Source organism: Parus major, chromosome 8 (genome assembly GCF_001522545.3).
Source record: "Parus major isolate Abel chromosome 8, Parus_major1.1, whole genome shotgun sequence".
In the NCBI taxonomy this organism is placed as follows: domain Eukaryota; kingdom Metazoa; phylum Chordata; class Aves; order Passeriformes; family Paridae; genus Parus; species Parus major.
Window position 1 is genome coordinate 2,960,201 of NC_031777.1, and position 16,651 is coordinate 2,976,851.

At 38.8% G+C, this 16,651-nt stretch overlaps 1 protein-coding gene across 3 annotated transcripts in view; it reads right to left on the bottom strand.

Annotated features, from left to right (window-relative positions):
• Window positions 1-16,651, bottom strand: part of RALGPS2 (Ral GEF with PH domain and SH3 binding motif 2) — a 113,394-nt gene that overhangs the window by 21,223 nt on the left and 75,520 nt on the right. For all 3 annotated transcript variants that reach the window (XM_015636512.2, XM_015636513.2, XM_015636511.1), the window contains 6 exons: window positions 14,793-14,930; window positions 13,868-13,958; window positions 11,432-11,499; window positions 10,661-10,796; window positions 9,702-9,853; window positions 383-437 (listed from right to left, as the gene is read on the bottom strand). In XM_015636512.2, coding sequence (XP_015491998.1) covers window positions 383-437; window positions 9,702-9,853; window positions 10,661-10,796; window positions 11,432-11,499; window positions 13,868-13,958; window positions 14,793-14,930 — 640 coding nt within the window. The remainder of the gene's footprint in view (window positions 1-382; window positions 438-9,701; window positions 9,854-10,660; window positions 10,797-11,431; window positions 11,500-13,867; window positions 13,959-14,792; window positions 14,931-16,651) is intronic.

The window sequence follows — 16,651 nt, forward strand, 5'->3', positions numbered from 1 at the left end:
AAAAGAGGTGACTGTCAATGGAGCAATGGGACTATGAACAGATGAAGTGTCTCAGGGCAAGTGAAAATGAAAATCAGACAAACACAAACAGCACATGTGATATCCATGTATATAAAAAAACCTTTGGGGTCTAATGGTTCTCTGGCTGAGCTCCTTAAAGGATTTGTGGACTGGGTAAGCACACAATTAGATAAAAGCCCTATGAACCATTAGTGAGCAGAAGGTGTTTCTCTGCTGCTTTAACAGATGCAGCAAACTTGCTACAGTTTTTTAGTGTTCTTACAGACAGATCTCTAGCTCAGTTAACAAAAACCATCATTTTCAGGACCATGTGAGAGACTCTAAGTAACAATGTGAATAGGGAAACACAGGTTTTTCTTACCTTTCAAATGCTGGCCAGGAAGTCTCTTCACTGAGTTCAGAACCATCACTGCTACCTAGAGAAATATAAGTGATACCTTATTTTATCATCTACAAACCATCTCTGTCAATTGTATCTGAAAGAATCAGAATATTTGAGATACTGAATATAAGAATATTTAAGATGAAACACACAAAAATACTTCAGTAAAATACTACAAGGAAAACACTTTGTGATTTGCTTCAGGAATTCCACATAAACTGAAATGGAGATTGAAGGGACAAGGTCTAGTTCCACATTAATAATTTGAAGAAAAGGAGCAATAATGAATGGGAATCATATTTTCAAAATATAAAGAGCACCCTAAACACAGATTTGTCTGAATTCAGGGAAACAAGTCACTTATTTAAATAATTTCTTATCAAGTCACACACAGTCATGACCCAGAGTTGCAAATTCATTGCTGAATCTCTAATACAAGTTTGAGAAACCTTAAACAACTTTTTAAGGCTATCTCCCACTTAATCAGATCACAACAGTATTATTTCCTTCTTTCCTGTGTTTTGTAAATGAATCCACAACTATTTTATTTTAAACATGGAAAAGAGAGGAAAATCCCAAACCCCAAATGTCTGATGCATCCACACATGGCAGTCCCATAAATAAGACAGTAACTTTACAATTCCAGTAAAAGCCATCAGTCTGAAAATGAGTATTTAAATATAGATACGAGGTGGGTGTTATCTGTAACATTAAAAATCAGTAATTATCAGTAGAGAAGCTGTTAATAGAGATCAGTAGCTTCCATACACAATTCCAAGCTGTTGCATTGCTGCTCTTCACCTTTCAGACCAGCCCAGCTGCCCATATCAGCTATTATCCCTGTTCACCATTTCAAAGCAATGGTTTTGGCTCCAGATAATCCCCAAACCTAAATATCAGTGCCATTCAATGTCAGTCAATGCTTGAAGCCACCTTTTGGCACACTAACTTGCCACCTTGTTTGCTCTGCTGCCTGAACACCCACATACAAAGGGAAGAATTTATTCACAATTATTTGAAACAAACCAGAAAACAAACAAACAAATTTGTATCAATGCTCCTTCCGTAAAAGCTCCCTCTGAGAAACAGCAGCTGAAAATGGGAATACAATTCTCTGTAATTTTAGACAGAAAATCAGCAGGGAAAAGTGGTGTCCTGAAAAATCATGTGTACAAAGTAGGTCTGGATATTCACTGAGTAAACATGGTGTAAAAATGGAGGCAATAAAGATTTACACACAGCAGGGACAATTCCAGCCAAGAGTCATGAAAATCTCAGCATGGGCTGAAGTTCCCTCTGTGCAAAATTTAAGAGAAAATACATGCCTTTATCTGCCAGCCAATTCAACTGAGATGCCTCTTCTGCAAACATTAGCTCAACATCCACGTATTACTATGATCTCTATGGGACACTAGATAATTTGGTCTCAGCTTATTCTGAATTTTTCCTAACCTGGTTCACACCAACACTACAGAAAGAGCCATCAGTGTAGGGGAAGGAGCTTCCAGATATAGAAGTGATGTTTCAGCAGAGGCTTAAAGGGCTGCAAGCAGGGAGGTAAAATACTCAACAGGTAACTTGCATTACTTTCTAGAAGTGCCTTTAAGTTTTTAACACTTCCATTTGCAGATCACTGACCCTTAAGCATCCAGCTGCTGGGAGGGTTACAGCAGCAGGTAGCTCTGTCCACAGAAGAGCAGCACAGTTACTCCTCCTGTCATTTACACTTCTACTGGAGCTGTGGGGACAAGTGACCAAAGAGACCCAGGTACCATGGCTGAGTAAATGCTTGCACTTCTGTGACCCTCTCAGACTGAATCTGAGAACATTCAGGTGCCACAGGGCAGGGGAGCAAAGAAGTGACCATAAAAATAACCAGAAGTTCTGCTCAGCACAGTTTACACCTGACCTGCAATGTGGAAAAGAGAATGTGTGGGTTGAACTCCACATTATTCCAGGCTTTTCTATACAGAAAGACTACCAGGTAAGTCATGAACTATCCCAGGGAAAAAAAGGAGTAACCAGTGGAGTAACCCATCCAGGTGGAGCCTGCTGTTACAGCAGGAGTCTTTGCAAAGCCTGGAAGAAGTGAGTATCACTCAATACTTTCAGCAAATTCTAAAATCTGCATCACAGTGAAAAGCCCAGTGATTTATTTCATCCTAATGAAAACACAATCACATTCTTTCTAAGGCAATACACAAAGTCTCTTCAAATTAAGAAGTAGCATGGTTTGGGGGTGAGGAGACAGAATCAGATGTAACAATTCAGGGACAACTTTAAGCAAGCATTTTGGGTAAGACCTCCCAGCTGATTGTCTTTGAAGAAAGTTGTTTGTGGTAGAATCTCTTACAGTAAGACCTTCAGATGCTGAAATCCTTTTAGCAGTTGGAATGACAATTAGGATGGTAGAGTTGAACCCCAAGATTAAAAATAGTTTTTTCCTTGCATAAAATTGAAGTTTTCCTTGTGGTTACTTGCAGCAATCTGTCCTGCAAAATGGTGCAGCAATTTCTGTCAAGTCATTCAGTCTGGACTGAAAGCATTAGGGATACTTAGAATCTCATTTATTTTCTTACTTCTGCTTAGATTTAACTTTATATTAGCAAGATTTAATATGACTAGAACTCTACTTAATTTAGGCCCACATGATAAATCCACACAATTAAAATCCCCTAATAAGACAGTATTATGAAGTTATTGTTTGCATTTAAAGTAGGCTGATACATTAAAATTCTACCTGAAATGACATTTTGATGGCAACTGTATCAGCTTTGCAAATAAAGTTATATTAAACTGCTGTGCTAAATACACTGCAGAAAGATTTAAAAGCTAGTGTTGCTTTGTAAAAATGCAAAGCAATCTAGAACAAGAACTAAAATGTCACCTGCCACAAAGTGACAATCCTTGTTTCAGTACAGTGAGGAAAACCTACAGGAATTTGGGGCCTTTGTAAACCAAAAATTTCACTTAAAAAGTTAAATCTATACAGAAATTGCCAATTACACTTAAAAGGAACACCAATTTGTAAAGAAATTGCACAAAACATCATAGCAATTGATTTAACATTTACATTGATTCCTACAGTTGTAAAAATTGTAGCAAAAGCCTGGAAAAGGTTGAATTTTAGCTTTGACTATTCTTCTAACATCCATATAAAAACATCAACAGGAATTTTTTAGATTCTAAAACCTTCTAGGAGATATTTTGCATGCCACAAGTTCTGATGCTAAAAACACCCCTTTGCTGAAAAGTGAAAGAAAATACCTGACATCCCTCCTTCCAAAACAAAACAGAGGTAAAAGGGACTGTTTTTAACTTAATAAAAGTTAGATGTCCAGCCAAGTCTGTTTAAACATTAAGTGCACTATTTGAGTGTCACCTCAACTGGAAATATTTCATTCATTCAGTACTCTAAAAATATATCACCTTCTTAAATTCTTCTCAAGTATGTACTCAATATTTGAGTTTTTCCAACAACCTCAAGCAAGTTCTTCAGGTTAAACTTAATAACAAATCCTAGGTAGTATAATTCCTTTCTGTTAGTTAATGTACTAAACAAATTTTGGCTTTATATAAGAAGCCACTTAACACGAGACACTATCTTCCTAGTTTTCTTCATTGCTAATAAATTTCTTGTGCAGGATTGAAATAAAATCAAATCTTCAGGAAGTTTTTTTCCTATCTTAGGAGTAACAGCATTTGGCAAGATGGCTTTTTTTGCTAAGTGTGCTGGTGATTATCTGAGAAGGTTCAGGATTGTTGGGAGAGCCCCGGCACTGCAGCTCCCTTCAGATGTGAATTTTCTGCTCACATCTGCACATGCAGATGGATGTCTGTGAGGTGTCTGTGCTCCAGCCACACAAACAGAGTGAGGTTCCCAGTTATGGGATAGGGAATGCCTGTGCTGCCCCATATCCACTCCCCTGGTCACGGCACCCACTCACCGGAGCAAGTCTGGGGATACTGAACACTTAACACAGGCTTTCTTTATCCAGAAGTTAGTCCCCAAAGTTAAACAGGTGTTAATATAAACAAACCAACCCCAAAGAGTTTAAAAAGTCTTCAGACTAAAAATTCTTTCCCCTTCCCAAATCTGTCATCGACACTCTCTTGGCTCTGGTTACAGCGTGTTTCCAGAGCTGGTGACGGACCCGACAGAGCTTGAAATTCTACCGTGAAAACACACAAAACTGCTCAAGAGGCCTGAACATCAACAGCTGCAGCACAGCCCAGCCCAGACAACACCACAGAGATGGGCTCCATGCCCTGAAAGCTCTGTTCTGCTTTGGTGAGCTCACAACCACACTGCAAATCCTCATATACGGTTCATGACCATTTAACTATTTAGGTTTAGTTTAAGCAGCTCGACTCTGGCTCCTCAGTTAACCAAATACAGATGGTAAGAACTCTGGCAGAGGACTCAAGCAATATCATGCCAGAGAATTGATAGAAACTTTTAATACCATCACTGAGTTTCACAGTGAAAAATCAGCAAAAGCAAATAACCAGATGGATAAAGGTGGGGCAGAAAAAGGGAGTTTGTACAACTACATTGATTTCAACACATCCAGAGTGTGAGCCTTGGACCAAACACAGCCAAGAAAGATTGGGGAAGAACTGGGTTGCTAGACTATCTTCTCCTCTCAAATCCAGGCACCCACATGTGCATTTTTAACCTCTAATATTATAAAGTGTTTTTATTTATCCTAGCACTAAAGAAGTAGTAGTTCACAATAGCAAAACCAGGTATCCACATTTAAGGCAAGAGACAGGCATCCATACACTCATATAAAGGAAATATAAAAATAAACCTGATATATTTCTTCTGCCTGAAACCCTACCTGAAATCTGATCTGATCTGATGACTCAGAGTCCTACACACCTGAACAGCACAGTACAGGTTAAGGAATCAAACAAACACTGGCTGTGTAAAGGTCTTCCCTACTCTACAGGCTGCCAAGACCCCTGAAAATAAATGCATACACTGTATACCTACACCTATACCCCGCTTATTTAAAGAGAAATATAATCCCTTGTAGAATTCAATAACTTGGAGGTGGTGACTTAATGGAGGAATTCATTAAAATGCTGATATTCTCATATGTATTTAATGCCAGTTTAGGTTTGGAAATGTAGAAATGTTCTTACAAAGGCACTTTCTTACATTAATTCACACAGATTTAAAATATCTTTCTTTGACTCTGCAGCATTAATTCCTCCAACTGCATTAAAACAAAGGCTGAAGCTATTCTCCAGTGATTGCAACACACAAAGGCCAATGTTCAAGAGTTCTAGTTTTTCCAGAGCTTTCATCCATATCATTGTAGATTAGGAAAAATAAGTGGAAAAAAAATAGCTTAAAAAGAATTTGCATCCACCACTGCTACAAACACAATCCATAATTGTTTCCTTTGAATTTTTAAACACCTCAAGTTACAATCTCAACTTCAGCAGTGTTCCTCTGTTCATAACTTGACATCTGTTTTTAAGTGGTATACATGAGACAGCACTCTCAAAGAATAACTTCCTTAGCAAAACAACTTGGCATCCTCTAGGTTAGATGCTCTAAGAGGAGGAAAGCCACACAGAAGCAATGTATGAAAAGAGAGGCCTATTTTACACTGTCCCTTTACTTCCTAAGAATTATCTGAACAATTTGCCATTGTAAACAAACTCAGCTTAAGAAATCCAGTAACGCAGCAGAGCCAAATTCTAAGAAATGGTGGAAATCCAAAGCTTCTGAGAACATTAATGAAACAGGCTGAACATTCCTGCAAAGATACTTAAGAGAATGCTTGATCAATACTTTAAAAGTGTAAGAAAATTGGGAATGACTAGAGAGCCATGTGGAACCAGGACCTAGTAAAATCATCTTAATTTATTCTACTTTTAGGTGAGGAGGTGACAGGAGGCAAATACAGGCAGGAGAACAGGTGGTACAAGTTTGCAGGTGGTTCCTTGAACCCAGCCAAGAGCAATGCTCACACCTCAGGAGGGCAGAGTGTACACAGTGACCTCACCAAACAGTGACCTCACCCAAACACAGCCCTCCAAGAACAAAACCACGTTGTAGCTTTAGGCCAGGCTGATAGCAGTGAGTGGGGGTTCTCAATGAACTTCCACTGCAAAGTAAAAGCATCTGTCCCAATTTACTGAAAGCAGCTATTCAGGACTGTCTGCACAAAACAGACATTTTCAGCACTGTTCATCTGTCTGTACTTTCATTTATTGTCTCTCAAAAGTGTCTGCAATCAACAGAAATAAAGTGGGGTTTTAAGGACTCAGGCCATATAACCTCTTTTTAGTCACCCACCTATGAGATGAATCATATCCTTGAGAATTTCAATTCTCTATGTGATTATAAAGAGCTCCAATTGTAACCACCTCAAATGCAGCCATCGACATTATAAATGTCTAAAACTTACAAGACACAATTTCATCTTGTTACATTCCTAAATGCAAGAGAACATTTCCCATCTGACACTGTATAGGGGACTGCACAATTGTTTCTTCCTTCTTATTTGGATAGCCTGGCAGTGCTGGAAAAAAGATTTCTCACTTTTTAAAATCTTTTGTCCAGACAACAAGCACCAATTTATAATACAGAACCAGAGGTACAGATAACACATGACCATCAGCTATGGAACACCATCCCACAGCACTAGGAACAAGAACTGTTTTGACCCAAGCACAAGAAATCAAGATAAAAGAGGCTTTCTCTTTAATATTTTTGAGTTTGTTTGTTTTCATAATGAGTTGAATGTACATAATCAGCCTCCAATTGCTGAAATTAAGAAAATAATCTGATAAAGGTCTCTGATCATGGCTGTCACATCACAGATCTGCCTATTTTGAGCAAACACACCTGTTTCACTTTCTGCATTACTGCTGCTTTAGGAATAATTTATTGCAATGAAAAACACCCAGTTATATATTCTTCATTGTGAAAGGTTAATGACATTGATGTAAAACCTGTGGCATGCTCTGCACCATTCCCAGTGGACTGTCAGCCTTTCCCAGCACGACATAACCAAAATGTCCATCATGGCTTTAATGTGTATTTTAGGTTACAGACTCACTGATGGATTCCCATGGACAGTGTAGCTACACTGGTGCTGTTTTGATATTTAACAGAGGCACATCCTCCAATATGAAAGGACTGGAAAGGTCTAAACACCTCTGAGCCCTCAAAACACAGGAGTGATTTAAAGCAGCATTACAGTTGTCTTTAAAGGCACATTTAAGGTGCTGACATAGCAGAAACTCTGTCCATGTTTTGAAGAAGGATCATTTATCCAAAAAGTTAAGGCCTATATAGGCTTATATGTAAAAAAGGTAGTCCTGTTTCTAGAGCAACAGGTTTAAATCCACTTTTATGGGCAAGGTGAGGAATAACACTCCTTTCAGTACACACATTCAGGAGACATTTTCCTGACCGTCTTTTGAAGCTGTGTTGTAGAATACCATAAACCTCCTCTCTGCTGCAGTGACTGTACTGATTCCAAGTCCTGAGTAAACAGACTACTTCAAACATGATGGAGGAACTCAGCAGCTTCAATCAACTTCCTTAAATCCTGCTGAGGCAGCAGCACAGAATGCCAGACAACTTACATTTCCAAGAATTCTGCAGTAATAGATACTGCAAACCTCCAGAACTTACCCTCTTCTTCCATGTGTATTTCTAGCACCTCTATCAACCTTTTGTGTCACTGAAATTTTCATCATCAAGAATCAGCAAAAATAACAACACTGCTGGACTGTCAAAACTGTGATAAAACTCAGTATGGGCAGGCTGGAGGTGAAAGAGAATGGGAGAGGGGAATTTCTAAGCACAAATGCTGATCTGGCACAAAATGCCCAAGGTTCCTGTTTTACAAGTCATTTATACAAGTCTTCTCAAGTGGCAATTTTGTTCCAGATTGTCAGGTCATGCTTGAGCTAGAGAACAGAACTGAAAAATTCAGAGAGGAGACAAAGTAGGAAAATCCTATATTCTCCAAAATATATAAATGGTGACTGGTTCTCAATTGTACCTTATGAAAACCTGCCTGTCAGCTCTGGCAAACTTTCCCTGCTAGGCTCTAATGGAGGTACAAAAATAATTCACCCAGGAAAAAAAGGATCAACTACAGAGAATTTCTTAGGTATTTAGATAGAGAACATCCATAAAACATTGCCCTGAGAAAAGGGCAATGCTACATCTCAGCAAAGGTGACTAAAGCTTGCTTCTCCTACACTGTGCAAGCCCTGGGAATGGAAGCTGCCTGGACACTGAGGAAAAACACCATTCCTGATGGATGATTTTAAAATGGAAAGCTTTGCCACAGCAGAGAACCCACAGGGAACAGAGACAGGCAATGCACACTAAATAGTGGAAGCTGTCTGAATGTGAACAGGTTCACCTAGAACAACTACTTGGGTGTAATTCCATCTGGCTTTCTCCTCAAGGAGCCTTACAGCTCCTGAAAGAGGAATCATCTGACAATCAGCAACCTTGTTTCCTTCCACGAAGGCTAAAAGGCAAAACTGCTTCTAAAATTCAGTTATCCAAAGAAATGTGAAGCACTACAAGGATCTTTCACCATCAGTGCATAAAATTTGAACACCACTGAATTCTATCAAACAATTCTGAGAAAAAGGACTGCAGTGAGAGGTTCCATTTGTCAACCCTGCAAACAGGTGGATTTTTGAGGCACTTGTATCCTGTCCTCCCTCCACTTAAAAGTTCTATGTCCAACAGGAAAAAAGAGCAAAGAAACTCAGGAAGCAGAACTTCTCAAAAAAGCACCATCCTAAATACATGAAGATAAGTAATTTATCAAAATTCAGTAGATTCTGACATTTTGAAGTATTTGAAAGTTAATTTTCTATTTTCTGTCAAAATCAGAAGCATTTAGAAAGTATGCTCTTAAAACTGTCAGCAATTTACACTGTCAAGTCAAAATTGCATTTTAAATAGAAATCCCACTATAAAACTTTGAAAGCTTGAATCGATTTAGTGAGGGAATAAAAGAGACTAGAAAATCATGTCCCACACTTCCTTCCACCTCCATTGAGGAATATCAGAAGCAGTACCACTAACAGGGGAAAAAACAAAAAAATTTCTTCTTTTTCATAATTCCTCAGTTCAAGCTGTATAAATGAAGCCACCCTCCTTCCCCTACATTTCTCAGATTTGTTCTACAACAGAAGCAGGATTTCAGAACAGCACTGCTGCAGGCACAGTCATCACCTAACTGTGCTAAAACCTTTATTAAAAGCCCAGGCAGTGCATGGGTGTGTTTGCAGCTCCTACCTATTGAAATTCCACTGGAAAGGGTGGAGCTCTCAGCCTGCCCTCGGGATGGGACGTGGGGCTCCATCACGCTGTCATCCAGCAGGTGCCGCGGTCCCGCGTTGGGGAACGTCGCGCTTTTAAATTCCGCCGTGTTCATTTTGTGTATGAAACTGGAAATGAACAAGGACACAGCTGTTACAGCCTCCCTCGCCTTTGGTGTGTCTCAGGAGCTGCTTTAACATCCTGAAGGATTGAGTGCACTGTGCCCCTAAAGCCAAGCCATAAGTGACTGTGCACAAAGAAATCATCGGTAGGAATTGCCAGCTTTAAAACTGGCACAGAACTCATGTAACAAAGAGGAAGTCAGGAGTACATTAACAATTACTTTCAATATCTTATGCTATTTTTGTCTTCTATAACAACTGAACTGAAGCATGGCATTGTAGCTTGTTAAAGGTAAACTTACATAATAGATGTTATTCATTACTGGGTAGCTACAATCTTGCATTTTGAAGATATGACAAGGGAAATGATGAGATAATGATAGAGATATTATTAGAAATACATTTATATGGAAAAAAGCCTGAAGCCATTACTAAACAGAGTTAGTCTACAAAGAAAGTCTATAAAGGAGGTCTCCCCGTAAAAATACCAATAAAGCAGTGATATAATTTTGAATTTTGAATAATTACAATGGCACTGGGTTACTAAAAAGTGATTGTTTTGTCATTCAGAAAGAGCCATTCTGGTTAACTCACTGACTAGTCTTATCATCAAAAATTCACCATTCCTATTTTGATTAATTCTCCTTGGTTGGGATACCAGCACTATAGTTCTGGGCCCTGGCCACAAATTGCTCTGTAAGTGAACTACTGTGTACTAAAATCATGCTACTTTTTACAAGCAAAGCTTTTGTATGGAAAGGATGATACACCACTTAAAAAAACAAAGCTCAGGATTTTTAGGTTAATGCTGACTTGTAACCCAGGCTGTGACATTTCCTGTGTCCGTGGGGTATCAGGTTCCGAGGTGAAGGGGGTGTCGGTGGTAGCAAGGCTCCTTCAGCTGCAACATTCTTCCGTCCACTCTGTGGAGATGCTCCGACTTCAGAGCCTGGGAAGAAAGAAGACATTATTCCCAAGTCATTTCAGAATTACTAATCATGGAAAAGCTGCACAGAACTTCCTAAACTCCCTCTATAAGAGATAACTGCATTAAAACTCATTGATCTATTGATAATTAAACCCCTTGCACTTCAGGGCTTTTGCACAGGATTAAAACCAAACATGTTTAGCTCAAACAGCCCATCCAGTGAAAAGTATTCTGCAGATCCTAAAGGTGGCTGCATTCTCTACACCAGCACTGGGCATGTTCCACTGATTCTACATTTTCAAACTCCTGCCTTCAACCACTTTTGGCATTGACCAAGAAGAATGTTCATTTTTGGAAGCGTATTATGCCATGAAAAGTTTAGATGAAGGCCCATCTGTCTAGACACAACAAAGAATGAATATTTAATAGCTCTTCACCCCAAATGACATTAACAACTTAGTGCCACAATGCATACAAGAACCTAAAAAAATGACTCAATTCCTTCTTTACAGATCACCTTTAGACTTTTTATTACAAACATGCAGTGTTTAAACTTCACACTTCTTTATAGCCTCAGGCAAATATTTTCCATGTCTGCAATTCTAAAATAATGCACATGACAACCTCAAGTCTTCTCACATTTATTAAGCATTTACCTACTAAATCTTCTCTGGAAGCAGCAGAGTGGGGGGTGCTGGTCCCTGGTTCTATCTTTAATGAAAGTCTGCATTAAAGAAACATTAAAAATTACTTTATCAGGAAATAAAAATATAAGTTTGTGAAGAAGAATTTTTTAATTTTATGATTGCAAGCTGCCCGATTCTGTGATTGCAAGAAGTACTACAAAGGTAATACAAACAGTACAGAGTTATCTTTAGCATACACTATTTTCAAACTTGATTTTTCCTGCCTTTGTTTCATACAGATCACCAGAACCTGCAGTGCCCTGAGAGGGCTGGCACACACCTGAAACTGCTATTCCTGATAAAAAGTGGTAAAAATAAAAATGAAAATAATACACATCTTCTCTCCTCACTTTGGCTAAAATATTTATTCTGGGAACACTTAAAATTTAAATTTTTATATGAAGTGCACTAGTGTACCAAGCACCAAGCCTTTTATCTTTACTGGTCCAAAAGCCAAAATCTTCTGTGTTTTGGAAATACATTATCAAAATACATTGATTTTAGCCATAATTCAAGCTTTTTCTGTAACTTTTTAATGCCATTTCCAGCAGGCCCACAAAGACAGACTATAGGATCAGATAACTCCAGGAAGGTGAAGTGTATCTTGTACACTTTGCAGAATTAGAATCTTTGAAACTACTAACACTGAAAAAGCATCTATTTAATTTTGGGGAGAAAAAGTTTAAAGTTTGACAGCTCCTCTCCCTCTCATTCTCAGACAGTATAGCAACAATTCATTTCAATTTTATAATTGAATCTTTTCAATTAAAATCTTTTAGGAAGAAAAAAGATGTATTCAAACTACAGTTGCTGTTCTCTAACTTCGACCTTTTTGCTGACAGACACCTTGGGGGATGAGAAGTAGAGGACCCACTTTAAGTAAGAACAATTCTTGAAATACACTCCGTGACCATAAAAACATTCATTTTGGAGATGTACAAAACTCATCAGTGCAAAACCAGACTCTGTGAACAGCAGCCATGCTTTTGATTTATGTGCCATCGTCTCCAGTCATTGCCCTGGTACCAAAACAGGGATTGTACAGGATGAAGAGACTGCAGCTCCTTCATCAATCAAATTCCCTCTGCTAGTGAGTCCAACCCAGTGAAAGTGAAGGAAGGTGGAGAGTGGAATTCATGTATACAATGTACTAAAGGAGACAGTGCAGGTAAGAAGCTTGGGTTTGGGTTGGTTTTTTTTTCCCCTTCCTTCAATTTTTTTCCTTCCTTCAAAGCTCCACAGAGCTTTACTCTCAGTGATGGACAAGTGAAACTTCCCAAATCAGGCTGTAGAACATCCCAGGAAAAGGCTAAAGCTGGATGCATCCACAAGGACATTCAGAGAACAACTTACAAACCTCAGTAGAGAAGCCAAGGGTCTGAGTCCTCGTTAACTGACATAAATTGAAGGGTCTCCATTTGCTGCCTTTCAGTATATCCAAGTTAGGGCTATTAAATGGCAAAGCACAGCTGTTCCTGAAGTGTGTTCATCCCCCTCCTGCCACTCCAAGGGAGCTGCACAAGCAACCAATTCAAGCCCTCTGAGGTGACAAACTTCCCGGGCGGGCAGGATGGGAATGGGTGGGGAACCTCCTGGAGCACATCAGCCAATGAACAAAACCTTCCTTCATAGGCAACAGATTTGCCTTAGGGTGTTCCCGATCCTCAGTTCCTGTCTCTTGCCAGAGATTTCCCTCCCCCAGTTTTGCTGGATGCCAAATCACTTAATACAGTAATAATCTTTTAATTAAGTATGTAGTAGAAATCTTGGGTGGGAGGCTGGGAGAAACAGCCAGAGACAGAGGGGAATGGGAACCTGCCTCTCAAAAATCAAGTGCTTATATTTTTACTCACACTTTATAACCTAATCAAAGAGAAAAGTATAAAATGAAGTACTATCTTGCAAGTGAAAGCTTTAAGTCACTCTCAGTAAAAACTTGGGACTGGATGCACAGATGGTTTTGTTCTGATGAAGAATGACTTAAGCCATCTCAAATCACAGGATTCCTCTTAATAACAGAACAGGTGAGCCACATGTAGAAAGTGCAGCAGATCTGTTTCTCAGCAGATCAGACTGACCTGAAGCAAGGGCTTGGTGCAGTCTGGCATAGAAAAGGGAGCAGATCTGCCATTCAGCATGTGGGAAAGTGCCTTGAGCACAACATCCTGCTGGAACCACAGCTGCTCGCAGCTGCTGTGTCTGAGGTGCACAATCACAGAATCACAGAATGGTATAGGTCAGAAGGAACCCTAAATCTCATCTAGTTCCAAACCCCTGCCATGGGCAGGGACACCCAAATAATATAATACAATTCTCCAATGCAAGTGCAGTCTCACAAGTAATAGGCTTTGAATTATAGAAGTAATTTTGTAATGTTATGGTCAGTTTAGAGCATTTTGTACTTACTCGTAATTGGCATCTTCTACAAACTTTTGTAGTTCTTCTATGTATTGAACTGAGTTGAGATACTTTTGGACATGAGGCAACATAGGAATATCTGGAAAACAGACAGCATTCATTGGCATTCATTGGTAAGCAAAGTTTTTTACCAGAATCTATCTGGACAAATTCAGATCTCTTGCCTTTTTGTGTGAGATGGAGGTACAAACTACAGGCCCTAATGATACTGAAATTTTACAACTTCATACAACTTCTCTCATCAGACCACATGTAAGGGGAAGGTAAGACAACATCCTTGGTCAAACTGAAGGCCTGTCAGTCATGGAGGGCTGTCTGAGGACTCCTTCACAGCCCACACTCTCTTCACACTGAGCTTTCAGGGAAGCCACAATTCTGTGCTAATTCACATTCCACCATCACAAACACAGAAGCAGAACTTTACTAGAATGGGAAGAGGACAGTGAGGGAACCCATATTTGAAGAAAAAAATAAATGCTCTGATCTATGGACTGAACTATAAATGTCCAGAAGACAAGCTGAATGTATTTTATTATCTCCAGTAAAAGTACTATTTCAAAAGCAATCCTGTTTTTAGAATTCAGTCATAAAATTATGAACACAAGGATACAAGCTTATAAAGACCAGTAAAACTACTCTTGAGTATGATGTACTACCACACATTTATCATCAGAAAATATGTACTGCAGTTTGCTTGATGTAAGAGAAAGGCAATTTTATTTTGTCTCCTTACCCTGAATCTTAACCAACAATACTCAAAAAAACCCAGACTTTTGGGCTGAGAATATGAGGGAGGGTATTAATGGCATTCATATGGGTCCACCCTTACTTAAATTGCATCACAGGAGACAAAAAAAAATCAAGCTTTTTAAGTTCTTCTCTTTAACACTGTAATATTTACACACTTGCTTACCATATTCACATGACTGCTGCAAATCTGAGATAATTCGAAGAATGTTGTTCATTAAATTTGTTCTTTGCTCACTTTCCAGAATGCTTGCTGTTGAGGGGTAGGCAGAGTCAATATATGTCAAGTCTGACAGATAAATACCTGAAATGAGATCAGAATGAAAAGTTTCTTTGTTTAATGTCTTTCATTGAGCAGAAAAACCCTCATCAAGAATACTGTGAAGAATTTTTGCTTCCACTAATGTTAAAGCAGGTTGATGAAAGCATTGTCTCAGAATAAGATTTGGATTTACCTGGGAAATCATTTTAGAACTCTAAAAGTAATTACAAGGACATGCACAGCTACTCATAAACCTCATCTCCTCCACAGCACCAATTTACTGCTCCCTTAACAAATATGAAGCACATTAAACACACAAAGCTAAAATATACCACCAAAATTAATTGTTTAGGAAGTCTACTACTTCATTCCTCCAATGCAGCAATTAAGAAACAACAGAAGGATAAATCATACCCATAACTCTTCAAGCTGACTAAAAACTCAAGCTGAACTTGCAGCAACATGGGAAAAATTAACTAGGGAAAGTGGGCACCCAGACTGAAATGAATGAATCCTGCAGTTTGTAATAATCACAGCTCCAAATATGCAACAGCCTTCTAGATAAGTGACTTCATCTTTCCCTGCATTACTTGCAACCTTACTGCTCCTTCAACCCCTTGATCATGTAGAGAGGAAAATCCTCCTCCTCCTCACACAATAATGCTGTACATAAAATGTTTGTTTCTAACCACAGCTCCATTTCTTGAACTTCACCCGTTTGACTCAACTAAGCAAAGCATATCCTGACCAATTCTGCTGTTCAAAGGAATTGGTGGGCATCCCTTGCATCTTCCACAGATATCCTGACTACAAAACACCACAAACTTAAATAATACTGTTTAAGAAACTTGTTTCAGTAACAGGGAAATTTTTATATTATATTTTACTTCACCTCTCAGCCTTGTACAAGCAAAATCGTAACAAGGACTTTGGCTTTACAGGTGGAAGACTATTAATACAACCTCACAAGAACAGCAGTTGTGTTTGTATAACACCTAACCAGTACAGTCCTCAAATGTGAGCTGGGAAACTCTGGGCATCCCTCCAAAACCAACACACACACACACACACACACACACACACACACACACGTGTGTGTGTGCGCACACACAGAAACAAATTAAAATACTTGTGGCTGAAAGGTGACATATAAAAAAGTGAATAAAAAGGTATTATACATGACCTGATATACTACTAAATCTCTCAATTTTCTGTTCTGCTAGAACCAGTTTGCTAAATAGCAGAAAAGATAATCAGAAACATCAGGTAGTTGCATTTAATTGCTGCATTACCTAGAGTGCATAAGCTGTCCTGAAGCTGAATTTATTAACCCATGTCCAAACAAGCCTTAAAAATCCCAAACCTGATCAGTCTTCCACAGAAGGAAGTAAATCATACTTATTAACTATATTTAAGGAAATTCCCTGTAACAGGCACCTGCACTATTATGCAGGATTTTATAAACCACTGTATTTATAGAATTACCTCTGAATGATTTGTACTGATCTTTTAGCTAAATCAAAAGTGAGTCTTCTGTAAAGAGCAGCTTCCTAAACCAACTGGATGCATTCCTATGAAATCTAAAATAATTTTGAAAGCATACAAGGGTAATTTTCTTTCAAATGTAATTGGCACTGCCTTTGTGAAGAAAGCAGGAAGATCAATGGCAGTAAACTGAACACACTCAAGTGCTGGCTGAGGATGGACAGAAACAGATCCTGTATTTCTTGTAGAGTGTAATCTCTGTGGCTTTTGCTACTTCT